The sequence below is a fragment of the Mirounga leonina genome, unplaced genomic scaffold (genome assembly GCF_011800145.1).
Source record: "Mirounga leonina isolate KUSES-001 unplaced genomic scaffold, KU_Mleo_1.0 Mir_447, whole genome shotgun sequence".
NCBI lineage: Eukaryota > Metazoa > Chordata > Mammalia > Carnivora > Phocidae > Mirounga > Mirounga leonina.
This window is the reverse complement of record NW_023270757.1, coordinates 14,297,050-14,315,977: the sequence shown is the minus strand read 5'-3', so window position 1 is coordinate 14,315,977 and position 18,928 is coordinate 14,297,050. Positions and strand designations below refer to the sequence as shown.

General features: G+C 40.1%; 1 protein-coding gene across 3 annotated transcripts in view; it reads right to left on the bottom strand.

Annotated features, from left to right (window-relative positions):
* GLDC (glycine decarboxylase) overlaps nucleotides 1-18,928 on the bottom strand; it is a 148,131-nt gene that overhangs the window by 38,981 nt on the left and 90,222 nt on the right. For all 3 annotated transcript variants that reach the window (XM_034988007.1, XM_034988009.1, XM_034988008.1), the window contains 7 exons: nucleotides 14,944-15,049; nucleotides 13,196-13,335; nucleotides 12,567-12,647; nucleotides 10,076-10,173; nucleotides 9,288-9,372; nucleotides 9,085-9,126; nucleotides 7,562-7,704 (listed from right to left, as the gene is read on the bottom strand). In XM_034988007.1, coding sequence (XP_034843898.1) covers nucleotides 7,562-7,704; nucleotides 9,085-9,126; nucleotides 9,288-9,372; nucleotides 10,076-10,173; nucleotides 12,567-12,647; nucleotides 13,196-13,335; nucleotides 14,944-15,049 — 695 coding nt within the window. The remainder of the gene's footprint in view (nucleotides 1-7,561; nucleotides 7,705-9,084; nucleotides 9,127-9,287; nucleotides 9,373-10,075; nucleotides 10,174-12,566; nucleotides 12,648-13,195; nucleotides 13,336-14,943; nucleotides 15,050-18,928) is intronic.

Sequence of the window (18,928 nt, the reverse complement as noted above, 5' to 3'; positions counted from 1 at the left end):
TATTATATTATATTATATTATATTATATTATATTATATTATATTATATTATATATTATAAAATAATGCATTCATGTGATTTAAGAATTTATATCAGTAAAACAAGCAACCCCCTCCTATTCTTCCCAGTCTCACTCTCCAGAAGGAAACCGATTAATGATTTCTTGCTATCTATGTTTTGATGTTGGGCATTTTGATGTCAAACTTCCCTGATCCAAGAACTTCTTTATTTTAAAAATACCACCATCAAGTGCTCAGGAAGTGACCAAGTGATCCAGGTGAAATATTAGCTAAGAAACGGACATGGTAAAACCGATCCCAGTAAGATGGTCAAAACAGCTACTGTGTCAAAATGACCCACTTCAATCCATGGCAACGTAGTAAGACACTCCCAGGGAAATAAGGTAAAAAAAAAAAAGGCACTGATTCCTATCTTATGAATGGAATAAAACAGGACTAACTGACATTTTTCCAATACACATACCTTGGAAGCAATAGGATTTTAATCAGTCTAATGCTGTTGCTTACCTCAAGTACCCAAAAACTGCCTGGATCTCCTTCCAATGAGCATATAATAAAAACCTCTCAACATATTCTGGAATGTTCTTACCAATCTGTATTTAATTTGACATAAACCGAATTCTATACTTAACCTTCAATTTCTGGTCAAAAATATCTGAATAGATCCAGTTCTAACCATTCTGATATCCGAAGAGTACCTTAAAGCAGCAGTTCTCAAACTGAAGTTCCCAAACAAAGCATTAGCGTCACCTGGAAACCTGATAGAAATACAAGTTCTCAAGTACTGAATCAGAAAATCCTGTGGGGGAACGCCTGGGTGGCTCAGTCGGTTAAGCATCTGCCTTCGGCTCAGGTCATGATCCCAGGGTCCTGGGATTGAGCCTGGTATCGGGCTCCTTGCTCAGTGGGAAGCCTGCTTCTCCCTCTGCCTGCCGCTCCCCCTGCTTGTGCTCTTTTCTCTCTCAGACAAATAAAATCTTAAAAAAAAAAAAAACAAAACTTGTGGGTGTGACCAAGTGTGAGAACCACTGCTCCAAGCCTTACAAACTGCAAAAATCAAAACATACTTTTGAGAGTTAAGAAAATTGGGGAAGGGGAGGTCTTCTCCTCACTGCATTCAATGTCCCCAAAGATGGCTCTCTTCATCCTTCACCCTTCTTTCTCTTCTTCCTGGCATTCTGAGTGCTTCTTTGGGAAATCAGTCTCTAACCAGAGGAGGGTCTCTACTGTCTGGCGTCCCAGCGTTCTCTGAGAGGTGGATTGTGGAGCTGCATCAGGCTCCATAGGAAAGCATTATCAGAGGTTACCAATGATAGGAGTCATGTTAGAGCTAATCAGTGCCATCAATCGTGAGCTCAAGAAAGGTGGAACGGGAGGAGCAACTATCAGGTGTTTGATTCTCCTTTCTGCATCTCCTGATAGGCACATGATGGTCGTGACTTAGTCTTCAAAGGGCACTTTCAAAGTTCAGTCCACTGGAAGATATTAGTCATCTAACTAAACTTTCCTCTTTGGTGTTTGTTTAGGGCAACACACTCTGCAACCCAGTGATGCACATTAGAATCACCTGGGGAGGGTATTAAAAACCGTGATTCCTGAACTCCAACCTTCCCCCTCAGGAGATTCTGATGCAACTAGTTTGTGGAGTAGGGAGAGCATCAGTATTCTTCAGAGGCTCCCCAACTAATTCTAATAAGCAGTCAGGACTGTGAATGCCTGCAACCCCAGTGTTTTTCACAGTATAGTGGCCAAACCAGCATATTAACATCATCCAGAAATCTGTTAGAAATGCAAATACTCAGGCCCCAACCCAGCCTTACTGAATCAGGAACTCTGGTAGTGAAGTTTAGCAATTTAACAAGCCCCCCAGGTGATTCTGCAGTACAATAAAGTTTGAGATCCATAGATTATGCCCTGTTTACACCTTTGTTTAAGAGCCTTCCAGGTGGAGATTCTGGGAAAGCAACTGACAGCTCTATCTACATTCATTTTCGTAGTTTGCTGTTTTTAAAGACGAAAACAACTTCCTTACTCTTATAAGCCAAGGGAGCTAATAATAATCCCGGCTTGTCTTTCACTTTAAATATCTGTGGAAGGTGTTAATTACTGTTTCTGTCTCCCTTAAACATTACATCATAATTCTAACCCAGCAATTCCTGGAGTGTATTTATGAGCTGTTGAATGATTTTAAGAGTGTCACACTATTATGGGGGAACAAGTCAAAGCAAGCCATGCTAGGCATAGTAGAAAATGGAAAGGTAATGAAATATTTGGGTATTTTCTTCAGCAAACTGGAAATGCTCTCCAGGTTTGTAGATGCAGCAAATAAATATGAGAAATGGGGACAAGTTTCTTGACATTTTTGTTTCAAGTCTTTTAGACACCTTTTTGGAATCTAACGGTCCCAGGAAATAGACCAAGTAAAAGTTTAGCTACATGAATGAAAGATTTCATGCCACAATTGATCATAATAAAATCCTTTATCAACCATAATTATCAGTCATTCCTCAATCAAACCTCAGTCAGATCAGTAACAGCGTTTGCTTTCTTGCTGTGTGAGAGAGAAACCTACATCATGACTAAGAAGCCGTTTGGAGGTCTCACATATTCTGGATGCTAACCTTTCCTTTGAGCTGCTGACTTCCCTTTCAGAAAAAGAATCCACTGAAGAGAAAGGTTCTGTGGCAGTGTATATCTAGGTAGGAACTATTAGAGAAAGACCAATAGCCTTTTGTGAGCATCATGTAGATCTCTGCTGGACCGGAAGATAGTATGGAAGGGCCCAGCAGCAAAGATGAGGTGGAGCCGTCAGGGCCACATGCAGAACACTCAGGTTCGTGCCTGAAAACTGTTCTCCTACACAGGCATTTTAGAACCAGAGAGTTGTGTTATGAGTGCACTCGGTGTTAAATATCATTCTATTCTGCAGAGCTTGGTTCCTTTGCCCACGGTACAAGACGTTCTCACTTTATGTTTGAGTACTGTGTCACTGCTAAGACTGAGGTAGTACATGGTTTGCCTCCAAACCCAGGCAAGTGTCGAAGCCAGCTTCATCATGCCATTAGGGGATGCAGAAATCCTCTGAGATCAGGAGACCCACCGTAGAGATGAATTTGCAAGCATCCTTACATTGTGTTATTGTTTCATAATATGCATGTTCCCCACAATAAAATTAACTTATTTTTATATTACATACTAACATGTATCATGGTTAAAGTTTTTAGTAATCTAAAAAAGTGTAAGGACAAGAAGGGGAAAAATTAAAATTAAAAAATTAAAAAGGCCTAAAGACAAAAAGTATTGAAGTTCTACCACCTTGAGATAACTGTCCTTCTTTTCAGATAACTTTTCCCACCTGTATCTCTGCATTGATACATAAATCAGTATGGCCATTCCTCAAAAAATTAAACAGAGTTACCATACATCCAGCAATGTCACATCTGAGTATATACCCAAAAGAATTAAAACCAGGGACTCAGGTATTTATATACCAATGTTCACAGCAACATTATTCACAACAGCTAAAAGGTGGAAACAACCCAAGTGTCCATCAATGGGCAGAGATAAGCAAAATGTGGTCCACACATACAAGGGAACATTATTCAGCCTATAAAAGGAAATGTTGATGCATGCTACAACATGGATAAAGACATTATGCTAGGGCGCCTGGGTGGCTCAGTTGGTTAAGCGACTGCCTTCAGCTCAGGTCATGATCCTGGAGTCCCTGGATCGAGTCCCGCATCGGGCTCCCTGCTCGGCAGGGGGTCTGCTTCTCCCTCTGACCCTCCCCCCCCTCATGTGCTCTCTCTCTCTCATTCTCTCTGTCTCAAATAAATAAATAAAATCTTTAAAAAAAAAAAAAGACATTATGCTAAGTGAAATACACCAGATACAAAAAGACAAATATTATATAGTTCCACCTACATGACATAACTAGTAGTTGATTTAGTAGCAGCAGAAAATAAAATCATGGTTGCCAGAGACTGGGGTAAGAGAGAAATGAGGAGTTGTTGTTTAACTGATACAGAGCTTTGATCTGGGAAGATAAAAAAGTTCTGGAGATGGATGGTGCTGAAGCTTACAAAACAATGTGAATTCATGCTATTGAACTATACTCTTAAAAATGGTTAAAATGGTAAATTTTCATGTTATGTGTATTTTACCACAATAAAAAATTTTAGAGTTGCAAAATATTACTAATGCTACTTCCTAAAAATTTTGCCATATTTATCTTTTAAATATCATATAACAAAAAAGGAAAAGAAATTTTAGATGCAAAACTTTTTGGTGACTAGCCTCTAGAACTCTATAGACATACTGACCAACTCCAATTAGGTATAAATGAAAACACCAGGAAATAGTACCTTGATGATAATTGCGACTGCACCCCATATTTTAGAAGTAATTCTAAATTTCAGTGGCTGAGATGATACAGTAAATCTCCCTCTGTACAGAATATTCAAGAAAACTTGTATTTCTTCTTACAATAAATATGAAGCCTACAACAATACCTTGGATTGGAGTGGTCACTAGCCAGCAGTAAATCATGATGAACTAACCACTAAACAGTTAGTCCTGTGGTAATTAATTATAATACTTAGAATATAGATTATGAGACCTGGATATATAATTCACGTGTGGAGAGATTAGCACAAATAAACCAAGAGGGTTTTAACAAGATAAAAACAAAATCCTGGGCGCCTGGGTGGCTCAGTTGGTTGAACGACTGCCTTCGGCTCAGGTCATGATCCCAGGGTCCTGGGATCGAGTCCCACATCGGGCTCCCTGCTCTGCGGGGAGCCTGCTTCTCCCTCTCCCACTCCCCCTGCTTGTGTTCCCTCTCTCGCTGTGTCTCTCTCTGTCAAATAAATAAATAAAATCTTTAAAAAAAAAACAAAAAAAAAAACAAAAACAAAAAACAAAATCCTTACACAGACAATATATGGTGCATCCCTTCCTCTTTTCCCCAAACTTTAATAATCTCTGGAAGCATCGTCTATCTTCCCAACAAAAGAGTAGGGCATTTCCTCATCTGTCACAGCAGCCTCTGCTAAGAACCAGAAATATCCCTCAATAAGCCTCAACTTTGGGCACAGCTCCTGTCACTTTCAAATCGGTCTTGACAATGAGTGTCATATCTGGGAATCTGTGAAGGTGGAGAAGGCATCACTGACAGAAATGACATCCTAATAACCATCTCCTTCCCTCCTACAAAACTGAGATGGAGTACTGAATCTCACTGCCAATCACATGAGTGAGGAGAGCAGGACAGAGAAAGAGCATTATGTATAGTAAGAAAAACAACAGAGAAACTTCTTTGACAGTGGTTCTTACCCTCGCCTTCAAACTGGAATCACCTGAGAAGCTTTAAAGACATACTCAAGCCTGTGTCCCTTCCCTCACCCCAGTCTTTCCCTATCAAGATTATAATTCAATCTGGGATTGTGATATGGACACCAGAACCTTTTTATAAACTCACCACATGACTCCAATTTCCAGCCAGGGTTGGGAACCATTGCTTTAAGGGAAGGCAAGCTTCCTCATCCTTGGGTCAGTCTTTCAGGACCCTGGCTGGGCCCTCAATGAGCTGCAAAAGCTAATGACTTAAGAGTTAAAATAGTCCTTAACAATTACTCTCCTATATGACACAGACGATGTAATCATATTCCATCACTAGAGGGCGAAGTTTCTTCATTTTCAACATTTAATTAAGGTTTATTGCCTCAGATTAATAATTCACTCAGGTTCCTCTCTTCCTTTAAAAAGGGGGAGGGGCTTGATGATGTTTTAATGAAGGTATGAAGCCAGACTTTCATGAATGTCATTCCTTCCTATTTATAAAATCAGCATTTGAGAGGCTACTATTAAAAGAGCTCTGTGTCCTTTCATTTGCCATATGCCCCCATCTTAAAGGGTTTGTATTTTATAGGATATACTGTTTTCACAAAGTACATGACTTTGCTGTATAGCTTATGTTACCAAACAGGAGGTAGGGCTTGATTGTAGCTAAGATCTGATTACTTTCTGTTTCAGAGAGTGAGATGATAAATGTCCCAGTTTTAAAATCATTTGATTTTTGGGGCGCCTCGGTGGTACAGTTGGTTAAGCCTCCAACTCTTGATTTTGGCTCAGGTCATGATCTCAAGGTTGTGAGATCGAGCCCCCAGTCGGGCTTCTCGCTTGGCGGGGAGTCTGCTTGAAGATTTTCCCTCTGCCACTCCCCACCCTCAAATAAATAAATCTTTTAAAAAAATCATTTGATTTTTGTATCTTGAAGTCTACATTTCTAACAAGCTCCTGGGTGATGTCAATGCTGAGGCTGCTGGTGGAGAATTACACTTCTTGTGGAGAATCCCTTGGCAGAAACGCAACTCTTCTGAAGATAGTTAAATGTGAATTCATGCTGATGAAAGTGTTTGTCTATCCACCTATCTCTCTATTCCCATGAAGACAGATCGAAAACCCAGTGGATTCCAAACTGGCTGTATATCAGAATCATTTATTTGTTTGCTTCTTAAAAATATGGTTTCTTAGTCCTAAACCCTGGAGATTATGATCAGTAGGCCTAGAGTGGGACACAGACATTTGTATTTTTAACAAGCACCCAAGAAATGTTGCTAGAGCCCTCTGCTTTTAAAAAAAAGTCACTGTTTGGGGCGCCTGGGTGGCTCAGTGGGTTGCACGTCTGCCTTCAGCTCAGGTCATAATCCCAGGGTCCTGGGATCGAGCCCCACATCGGGCTCCATGCTCTTAGGGAAGCCTGCTTCTCCCTCTCCCACTCCCCCTGCTTATGTTCCCTCTCTCTGTCAAAAAATAAATTAAAAAAAAAATTTTTTTTAAAGTCAACTGTTCTTCAGAGTTTTTACTTTACAGATAAAGAAACAGAGGCCAGAAGAGGAGCAGGGAACTTTCAAAGTTAGTGACAGCACAAACCAGGCTCTAGGTTCTCCTGACCCTACTGGATTGAGATGTTGCTGCTTGTTAGGAGTTAACATGTGTACTTGATTCTAATTCTAATGCTATGTCATTGATGGATATAGTAACTAGTTTCCAAAGATGGCCCACAATGAAACACAACTCTGGACATTCACACCCATGTATTGTCCCCTCCTGCATTCAAACTGGGCTGGCCCTGTCACTTGCTTTAACAGATAGAATGCTCTGGAAGTCATGCTGTGAAACTTCAGAGTCTGAGCCTTAAGGGGTTTTGTAGCTTCCACATTCTTCCATCATGGAACACTCCACTTTAAACCTAGACATCATTCCAGGACGAATGAAGCTCAAGCAACCACATGGAGAGGGCTACATGAATAAGAACCAAGGCCCAGGTCAACATCCTCAACTGGGCTCCATCATTAACTTGCCATCTATGTGAATGTCGCTACTTATTGGATATTCTAGCCATCCACCCCAGTCAGTGGAGTTGAACTGTCTACTCAACTCTCAGAATGATACGAAATTGTCATTTCAAGCCTCAAAATTTTGGGGGTGGGTATTATACCACAAGAGATAGCTAAAAGACAGGAGAAGAAATCTCTTACCTGTTAGGCTGGAAGGAGATTCGGTCATAGCCCGTGAGTTCACATAAGTCTTTCTCAAGCTCTTGGAAAAGTTGCTGATACCCTTGAGCTTGGTCCAGAGGCACAAATGGGTGGATGTTTGCAAATTCTTTCCATGTGATAGGCTGAAGAGCAACAGGGGAGAAAACACATGCATATGTACAATTGTAATAGTAATAACAATAGTAAACTTTAATAATGATGATGATGAGTATAGCACTAGCTAGCACAAAGAGTATTTACTATGTGCCAGGCACTGTTTTAAGCACTTTAAATACATTAATTCATTAAATCTCACCACAATCTTACCAGGTAAGTACTATTACTGCCTTAATTTTATAAGTGGGTCAGAAAGGCCTAGAAAGGGAATTTACACAAAAATATAAACTTTTTCTATCTTTTCAGGAACAAAAAGTCCCTAAAATAGATTTATATCCATGAAACCCAGTGAGTTGTTTCACGTATGATTTACTTGGACTCTTATACAGCACACGTATTTATTCTCAGAACAAGACAAAAACAAAAGGAAATGGGGAAAATGCTTCCAATCACAATATAAAGTGATTTCCTTTGTCTGATGTGATTTGTCATATCAGAATAATCCTATGGAAAAAAAGGAAGAAGATAGTTTTGCTAAAATGGATCCTAGCCTAGGAGAGATACTTACCAACCACAAGAGCAGGTTACACAAATCTTCTGTTGACACAAGACATAAATGAAAACCTCCAGTCTCTACCCTTCTCGCACTGTGAATGGATTTCTAGAAAGAAGGCTTAAGGTTCTGAATTCTACTGAGCTTAACAACTACAAGTTGATAAAAGCATTGCAGGTTTAAAGGGGGGAATAGGAGTGGCATGTGGCTGGCTTAGTCAGTAGACATTTGACTCTTGGTCTCAGGGTTGTGAGTTCAAGATTTTTAAGATTACTTAAAAATAAAATCTATACTAAAACAAATAAATAGGGGATAGGAAGGCATGAATCTATAAATAGGGGATAGGAAGGCATGAATCTATAAATAGGGAATAGGAAGGCATGAATATTATATATTTAATTATTTTAATTTAAATTCAATTAATTAACATATAATATTAGTTTCAGATAATTTTACTCAAACTTAAATGATCAAGTTGCGATAAAATTGGGGTTTCTCCTAAGATTGTTGAATAGCAACATAAAGATGGGGGTGCCTGGGTAGCTCAGCTGGTTAAGCATCTGCCTTCAGTTCAGGTCATGATCTCAGGGTCCTGGGATTGAGCCCAGCATCAGGCTCCCTGCTCAGTGGGGAGCCTGCATCTCCCTTTCCCTCTGCCCTTCCCTGCCCACTCAAGCTCTCTATTTCACTCAAATAAATAAATAAAATCTTAAAAAAAAAAAGAATAGCAAGGTAAATAATTATTCAGGTAGTTATTAAATCAGTCCCAGTAGCTTTCTCTAGTTATCTAATTATGTACAAGCTAGAACACTGCTCCCACTAAGTTCCCTCTTAAGAGAAGTGTCCTACTTACTGCGAGTTCAGATGAGCTGTTGAGCTTCATGGTACAGGACCCCTTTAAGAAGCATATCCAAAATGTATCACATTAGTGATTTCCTCTTGACCCTCTGATCTCCCCAAATGGCCACCCCTCCATCCCTCTTGCAGCATGTAGCTGCAAGCCAAAGAGGTGAGACCAGGGTTGGGGTTAGAGGTAAGAACAAGGACAACAATTACCAGCGGAATCATGCTGTGAACAAGGGAAATGTCTTTGTTTTCCAATTTCTTCATATATCGCACAATATTTGTTTCTGAGTGATAGCTGTGAACACAAAACACATGATTTGGGGCATTATAATGGGATAAGAGTCCATATACATCCTCCTGAAATATAAGACACACAGATCTACCTTCAAAATACAGATCAAATTGAGCCACGGGCAACATGCCAACAAAGCATCAGAGGGAAGGGCATGGAACCCCCACGAACCTCAGGGGATGCAGTAGGACAAGAAGCTTCTGTGGGCAGGAGAGGAGGTTGGGAAGAGGACTATGTTGAGTTCCTGGGTATGAACTTCAGCCTATAAACCATGCATCCAAACCTCTCTTCCTGACAAGTGGGCTTAGGGGTTACACTGCCAACGTGTATGCCAATCAGGAATGGAATCCTTATGGCGTTGGTTTATTAGTGAGCCATGGCTGAACCACAATAACCCAAGCCATATCATAGTTGGATCCAGAAGCCACTCTCTATGGGTACCTGGATGGCTAAGTCGGTTGAGCCTCCCACTCTTGGTTTTGGCTCAGGTCATGATCTCATGATGCGTCATGAGATTAAGCCCCATGTTGGGCTCCATGCTTAGTAGGAAGTCTGCTTGAGATTCTCTCCCTCTGCCCCTCCCCCAACTTGCACACTATCACTTGCTCTCTCTCTCAAATAAATAAATCTTTAAAATTTTTTAAAAAGCAGCCACTCTCTATTGTACTCCCAAGCCACAGCACATAATGCACACAACCACACAAACCTGTTGAACACTTGATGTGTGAGGAAAGAGCTAGTTCTCTTGAAAGCAGTCCCTGGAATACCTCTCCGCTCCTCGCCCATGCTTTCAGCAACCAGCTCCTGTGTGGAGAGACCACAGACTAAAGAGTGGAAAGCATGCCTGGAACTACATGTGGAGATCCAGGCTTCTGGTTGGCATGTACCCCGACAAAGCACTAGAGATCTATTACCACCGCCCAACCCCCTGGCATCTGGCATGGTGAGGTAACAGGTATCAGGAGTCATGAATTGGGCGGAGCACCATTTCTAAGTTCTACTGACCTTTGCCAGAGGAAAAGAGGAAAAATGACAATTTTTATTGCCACCCCCTCCCTGGCAAGACTTCTCCTGCATGTTCCTTGAGTAATGAAGCAAGTTACATTAAGTTATTTTATTTTTTTTTAAAGATTTTATTTATTTATTTGAGACAGAGAGAATGAGAGAGACAGAGAGCACATGAGAGGGGGGGGGTCAGAGGGAGAAGCAGGCTCCCTGCCGAGCAGGGAGCCCGATGCGGGACTCGATCCTGGGACTCCAGGATCATGACCTGAGCCGAAGGCAGTCGCTTAACCAACTGAGCCACCCAGGTGCCCTACATTAAGTTATTTTAAAGGGCTATCAAAAAAGTTATGATGGGGGCGCCTGGGTGGCTCAGTCAGTTAAGCATCCAACTCTTGATTTTGGCTCAGGTCATGATCTCAGGGCCATGGGATTGAGCCCTGCTTCTGGCTCCACACTCAGCGGGGAGTCTGCTTGAGATTCTCTCTTTCCCTCTCCTCTGACTCCCAACTCCATGCATGTGATTGCTCTCTCTCTCTTGAATAAATAAATATTTTAAAAAACCAGTTATGATGACAACACTCAAGTAAGTATTCTTACTTGACAGTGCTTTTATCTGTGAGAACAATTCTAATAAAATACATGTGCCAAGACCATTCAGTGGGCAAAAGGATAATCCCTTCAACAAACAATTGCTGAGAAAAGTGGATATCCAGATGTAAAAGAATGAAGTCAAACCCTTACCTTATACCATATACAAAAACTAACTCAAAGTGAACTAAGGACCTAAATTTAAAAGCCAAAAGTATAAAACTCTTAGAAGAAAACAGACACAAATCTGCATGATCTTGGATTTGGATTTTGTTTCTCAAATATGACACCAAAAGCATGAGTAACAAAAGAAAAAGTAAATAAAGTGGACTTCAATTAAAATTAAAAAACTTTTGCATATCAAAGGACACTATCAAGCATTGAGACAACCCACAGAATGGGAAAAAATGTTGCATATCATATCTGATAAGGGTTTAATATCCAGAATATATAAATGCATGGCTTGTTCCTCATGATAGTACAGCCATCTAGAGCCCTCAGTGGGTGCTCCATAAATATTCCTTAAATGCATGGAACCTGTGGTTAAATTTAATGCAGAGTTCTAGAGAGAAGATGGCTTATTCACTCCTATTTATTAAGGCTTAAAAAAGAACAGTGTGGTATCTCTTTGATGATTTACAACTGTTATCTGGTACTGAAGTCCTCTTCTTAAAGAGTACATAGACGACCAGGATGGCACCGTTCAGCACACGGTCAGCACTCTGGAACCTATTTCTACCTGTATGGGAAACATTTCTTTCCATTGATTCATTCAACAGTATTTACTGAGTGCTTCCTGTGTACCAGGCCCTATAGAGTGTTGTGATTAACATCTTGCCACAGGTTTAGGTAGCTACTGACTGCTTCTCTGTCATCTTCATTCCACAGAACTATAACCTTTCCTCTCACATGGCCCTGCTAATTCGTTGCTTTAGAAACCAACTCAGTCACACTAAACTGCCCCAAGTTCACATTGTAATCTTTCTCCTCTAAGCCTTTATTGTTGCTTTTCCCAGTGTCTGGAACACCTCTGGCCCCATTCTCCTAGTTCTTCAATTGTGCCATCTTAGATTGGATAATTCCTACTCATCATTCAGAACTCAGCTTAGGACAATTTCTCTAAGTCTTGGTGAGAAGCTCCTCTTCTGTGCTCACAGAGCATCTTCAGACAACACCCAGCATAAGATATCACCTGGATTTTAATCTTGTGCATGTCTGAGTCCCCATTAGACTATAAGCTCTGTCGGGGCAGGAATCATGTCTAATTCACCACCATCTTCAGGGCCTAACATAGTACCTGCCACATATTAGGTGTTCAATAAATAAGTATTTTCCCAGAACTGACATAACCAAGACACCAATGTCACGGTTCTCCATGTTAGTGATAGTTTTAATTAAACACCATTAACAATCCTCCCACATAGCCTGGCTGTAAGGTCCTAGCTGGGGCCCCCAGCAGTGACCACCAGCTATCAGGGATGGTCAGTGGCATAATTTTAACAGCAGGCCACCCAGTGTCACCCTCGGAGCCACAAGAGGGAAAGTCATCTTTGACAACACCTCAAACAGTCATTATGAGAAATGCATCTTCTCAGTTTACTTACTGCAGATGATTCACAGCCAAAGATCCACAACAAGTCATCCAGATCTTTTTCATTGACTGTTTCATCAAGAGAAATCCCAAGCTACAGAAATGAAAATGAAAGGGAAAACATCAGCCCAACATCAAGACCAGTGGAGAAACCCCAAGAGAAGTCAAAGGGAGGAAGGTGCTGGATAAGACCCCCAGTTATGCTAAGATATCTGGGTGCCCTTGTATCCGAGTTGGCCCATGGACTAGATGAGTCTGAGACTTTACAAAGTTTAGAGTTCTAGGAGCCACTTCTGGACTCCAACAGTCTGGTGGGTCTGGTAGGTCACCAGATATACTTAACCTTAATTTATTATATCACTTATCATAGTCTTTACCTTCAACAGTCATATTGTGAAGGGTATTATGAGCAAAATATGTGCCTAAGAGTCCCATGCATGAAAACACAAAGTCTTAAGTAAAGCTAAGAATGAGTTATCCTTTATTTGAAAGTCACAATGTTCCAAGCGGGAAATGAAAATTGTTTAAAAAACATAGATTGTGCCCCAAATTCCAATACTGATTTTTTTAAGAAGAAAATTTTTACTAAGAAAAGTCAGGAAACTTTAAAGTAGTTTAAAAAGTGGAAAAGTTTTACTTAACTGTGCCATCCTCAAAGAGCCGAAAATTGATTTGCCGCTGAGTGGCCCTGTCCAAGACCTCCTTCACTGAGCAGCCACACTGAATCTTCAAAGTGTCAAAGAACAAGTCATGCTGGAGTTGATGCCCTGCTCGCTTGAGACCTAGACAAGATAGGAAAGCCACAAGTCCCTAACACAGAAATCTGCTCTGCGGCCCCTGACCTTTCACAGAGAAGTAAAGAGGTAAACTCTTTTTCTTTTTTTTTTAAGATTTTATTTATTTACTTACTTATTTTAGGAAGAACACAAGAGCGGGGGTAGAGGGAGGGACCAGCAGACTGCGCTGAGCGCAGAGCCCAACACAGGGCTCAATTGCAGGATCCTGAGATCATGACCTGAGCTGAAATCAAGAGTAGGATGCTTAACTGACTGAGCCATCCAGGGGCCCCAAGAGGTGAATTTTAACTATAGTCTGTTCCTGATTTTAGCCAGTGTTTTGATAGCTGCTTTTTTTTTTTAAAAGAAATTAAAAGTTTGTCACTATGCTATAGAATATTATGAAATAAATACATATAAAAAAAGAAAAATCACCATAATCACCATACAGAAATAATCACTGGTTACAATTTAGTGTATATTACTCTAGAATTGGGGTGTGTGTGTGTGAGAGAGAGAAAGAGAGAGATATGACATATTTCTTTACACTTTAAAAAATTTGTAATACATAAAGAACATTTTGCTTTTCTACAGATCGATATCCATGTCATTATTTTTAATGGTGGTATAATATTCAAATATATGCATGTAAAATAATTTAATCACTTATTACTGAACATTTAGGCTGTTTCTAAGATTGTGGTATTATAAACAATGTTTCAATGGATACCCTTTACATCCTTAGGTGATTATTTCCTTTAGATACATTTCTAGAAGTAGAATTTTTTATTCAAACTGTCGGCGCATTTTAAAAGCTTTTGATATGTACTGCTTACATGCCCTCATGAAAGTTATACCAACATGAGCGCCTGGGTGGCTCGGTCAGTTGAGTGTCTACCTTCAGCTCAGGGCATGATCTTAGGGTCCTGGGATCGAGTCCCACATCTGGCTATCTGCTCAGCAGGGAGTCTGCTTCTCCCTCTTACTCTCCGCCTGTGTTCTCCCTCTTTCTTTCTAATAAATAGAAAAAAATCTTTAAAAAAAATTTATACCAACATCAGCATTCTTTTTAATCTTTACCAATGTAATGGGAAAAACACTATTGTTTCAATTTACATTTCCTTAATAGTAAGGTTAAAATTTTATGTTTACTGGCCATTTATTTGTATATTTACTTCTTTTAAAATTACACTCAGGCACCTGGGGGACGTAGTCGGTTAAGCTTCTGACTCTGTTTCAGCTCAGGTTGTGATCTCAGGGTTGTGAGATTGAGCTCTGTGTCAGGCTCTGTGCTTTAAGACTCTCTCTCCCTCTCATCTGCCCCTCCCCCTGGTTCTCTCTCTCTAAAATAAAATAAATAAATCTTAAAAAAATAAAAAAATAAAATTACACTTAATGTCTTTTGCCCATTTTTCTCTGAGTGATCATCCCTCTTGTTTATGGAGTTGGGGAGCAAGTAAGAGATCTCCATATTAAAAATTTTAACACTCAGTCTATCAGAAATGGCGAAATATTTTCTTATTTGACTTTCAATTTTGTATACAGTATTGGACATACACTGAGTTTTCTATTTTACTTACTCAGGTTTATCAGTCTTGTTATGAAGTGACTCACCTTCAGACAAAATCAAAGTGGCATTATGTACCCTCCTAGCGATATGCTCCAGCCCATGGGAACCATGGTAGATTGCAAACATGGCAGCCATGTTTGCCAAGAGAGCCTAAAACAACAAAGAACATTTAAGGAATCATGTTCAACAATGCGATGAAGACAGTTAGTGGGAAGGAGTATTATTTTGACTTGAAATGCCACAACTGAAAACAGGGACAAAAAAAGTGATCAGATTTCCTGCTTTCTCTATGATAGTGGGGGATGATTTATAACCTGCCTATCTCAGGGGCAAACACAATATCCAAGACACCCTGGAGTCACGATACTAAACTTTCAGATTTGACCACTATAAAGGAGGACTTTCATCCATGTAATATAATCATATCACCCATAAGAGGGAAGATGGGGATGTCATTAAACATCGAGGAGCAGTATTTCATGTAGGAAGACAGCGGAGTAATAAAGGTGTCAGGGGAAAAGAAGTGAGATCCAAGAATTTTATATCAATCAAACAATTCAAGGATAAAAGCAACAAACAATTTACAAATATACAAGAACTCAGGGAACACAATTATACTGAGAACTTAAATAAAGCCCTAGAAGCTGAATTTCAGCCAGCCAATGGATGAATGAATATTGTGTGGGAAAGGACTACCAAAAATGAAAATGCAGGACACAGGGCGATAAAACCAAAATGAATTGGCAGGACATGTATTAGAGAATATCAGCACCTATTGGCTATTCCCTGTTCACAGCAAGGTCACTTTCTCAGGTAAAGATATCTCCCTTGAGGTTTCGGGATTGAGGTTTCACAAGAACATTTACAGGGAAGCGTGTGTTTTGTGTGACAGAAAATAGAAAGGAATGGCACTGGAATCTCTCAGAGATAAGGGGCACAGACAGCAATGCTTCAGTGAGGAAGTCCTGCATGGGGAACAAGAAAAGAACCCACTGTGATGGCATGTTGAGTCAAGGAAGAAGATAAAAGAAGATAGCTAGGATAAGATACTAAAACGAGTGACAATGTGGCAAAAAATGATGGAGGCCCACCTCATGCTTCTCTTCCTCTTGGTCCCATCCCTCATTTGCTTTATCACCCTAGATCCTGCCAATAAGCAATCTTCTAACCATGCAATATCATCCCTACCTCCCAGGAAACTGGTCCCAACTCAGGTCTCAGATTCCTACCCTGCCCAGCCTATTCTGTTCTCCCACTGCCACTCCCATTTTACTGGTCCAGCACCATAAACTCTGAAGTTTTCAGTCCCACTAGTGTGAATTTTCTCCTAATGTGGTCATCTTCACAGCCAATCACCACAGAGTGGGAAAGGCACCTGAGAAACACAATGCTTTTAAGTTGGCTGATATTCAATATTGGATCTATTTTGTTCGGTACACATCTTCTCAGCCATGGGACCACTGCAAAACAAGAAACAGTTCTCAAAAGATGCCAGAAAGGGATGCCTGGGTGGCTCAGTCAGTTAAGCATCTGCCTTCAGCTCAGGTCATGTTCCCAGGGTCCTGGGATTGAATCCCACATTGGGGTCCTTGCTCAGCAGGGAGCCTGCTTCTCCCTCTGCCTTGCTGCTCCCTCTATTTGTGCTCTCTCTCTCTCACTCTCTCTCTGACAAAAAAAAAAAAAAAAAAAGATGCCAGAAAGTGAAGCCAACAGTCAAAGAAAATGCAGAGGAAAGGAAGAAATCTGGGGCACCTGGGTGGCTCAGTCAGTTAAGCATCTGACTCTTGATTTTGGCTCAGGTCATGATCTCAGGATTTTGAGATCAAGCCCCGAGTCAGGCTACGCACTGAGCACAGAGCCTGCTTAAGATTCTTTTTCTCCCTCTCCTCTCTTTCCCTCTCTAAAAAAAGAAGAAGCAGAAGAAGATATCTAAGAACACAGAAGTAGACTTTCTTGGACCAAAATTCCCCAAGAGAGTATAGAAGCTTTGTGGACTCTGTATAACAATTAGAAATATATACAGAAGCACTACAACACATTCCAGCTATGGAGAGGGCAAGTCAAACAATACATGACACTGTGTATCCAAATGCTTATGACTACTGCTGGGGAATAGAAACTCAGGCCTGATATTCACAGAATCCTCTGGAATCCTCTTATCACAACAACCCTGTATAAGTTGGTTCATATCCCTTTTTAATGTAGAGATGATTCTTTTCTACAAAGAGGAGACTGTATCAAGTGACTGGCCAACAAACTGATGACAAGTATAGAATCATTTTTAGAAATCTCAGAAAGGAATTAGAACTCCAAAGGAAGTTCAGAGAAATGAAGACCAAGAAAATTCAAATTTCCTGGATAACTTGGACAAACTTAATATAATTAGTATACAAATAAAGTAATAAAAAATAAGAGTAATCAAAAGCTCATGATTAAAAGTTGCTCGAAATCATTAGTTATAAGGGAAATGCATACTAAAACCACAATGAGATATCAGTTCACACTCGCTAGGATGGCTATAACTAAAAAGACAGGCAATAACAAGCACTGGTGAAAATGTGGAGAAATTACAACCCTCAAACGCTGGTAGAGGGAATACAAAATGATGAAGCCCCTTTGGAATACAGTCTGAAGTTCTTCAGAAAGTTCAATTTAGGTTACTAATATGGCCTAGTAATTCTACTTCTGGGTATATACCTAAGAGAACTGAAAACATATGACCCCATAAAATCTTGTACATGAATGTGCATAGCAGCTTTATTCAAAATACTTAAAGTGGAAACAACCCAAATATCCATCACTTGATGAATGGATAAACAAAATGTGGTATGTCCATACAATAGGATAATACTCAGCCATAAAAAAAAGGAAGTACTGATTCATACCACAATATGGATAAACCTTGAAATCAGTATGCTAAGTGAAAGAAGCCAGGCACAAAAGGCCACATATTGTAAAATCCCATTTGTATGAATGTCCAGAATAGGCAAATACATATAGGAAGAAAGTAGATTAGTGGCTCCCAGGGGCTGCAGGGAGGGGAGAAGGATGGGGAGTGATTGCTTCATGGGAACAGGTTTCCTTTTGGGGTGATGAGAATGTTCAGAAATGAAATGCTAGTGATGGTTGCACAACTTCACAAAAATACTAAAAACCACTGAACTGTATACTTTAAATGAGCAAATTTTATGGGGAGTTACAGCTCACTGAAGAGTTAATGAAATGCAGATTACACCTCAACACAACTGACTTCAGAGAAAGCTAATGAAAAAATTGCTTGTGGTGGTAGAACCCAAGAAATAAGAAAACATAAAGAACAGGACGTGATGCAAGTTCAGATATCTGTGAAATATCACAAGTTTATAGAAAGAATTTTAAAAAAGAATTCAATAACACACTTTCAGAGAGCTTTGTACCACCAACAATGCAAAACTAAAACTCGATTGTGGAGCCTATTATGCTCAAGAGAAAAGGGGCAGCCATGAGAACACAGAGCAGTGGCTAAAGAAGCAGAAGGCTGGAGTTAAAGGCATATAGTGCTCAAGGAGCATCTCAAAAGATATCAGTCATCTCCTAACAAAAAAGATTAATTGCAAAAAAAAAAGATTAATTGTATGCTTATAGACAATGACCCTGGAGTTATGAGCAACTGCTTTATGCAACCAATTATGAAAAGAAACTCATGAAATGAAATAGACAATGGATAGCTGGAAGTTCTCCAGAATAAGAAGATAAAAATCAGAGAAGACAGGGGCACCTGGGTGGCGCAGTCGGTTAAGCGTCTGACTCTTGCTTTCAGCTCAGATCATGATGTCAGGTTCCTGAGATTGAGCACCACATCGGGTTTCACACCCAGCGTGGAATCTGCTTGGGATTCTCTCTCTTGTCTCCCTCTGCCCCTTCGCCTCCCTCACTCTTTCTCTAAGATAAATAAATAAATCTTTTAAAAAAAAAAATCAAAAGACAGAGTTGCACTATTTCCAAGGCAAGCATCACTTTAATAATTGCTGAAAAAGAGGCCTTTGTTCA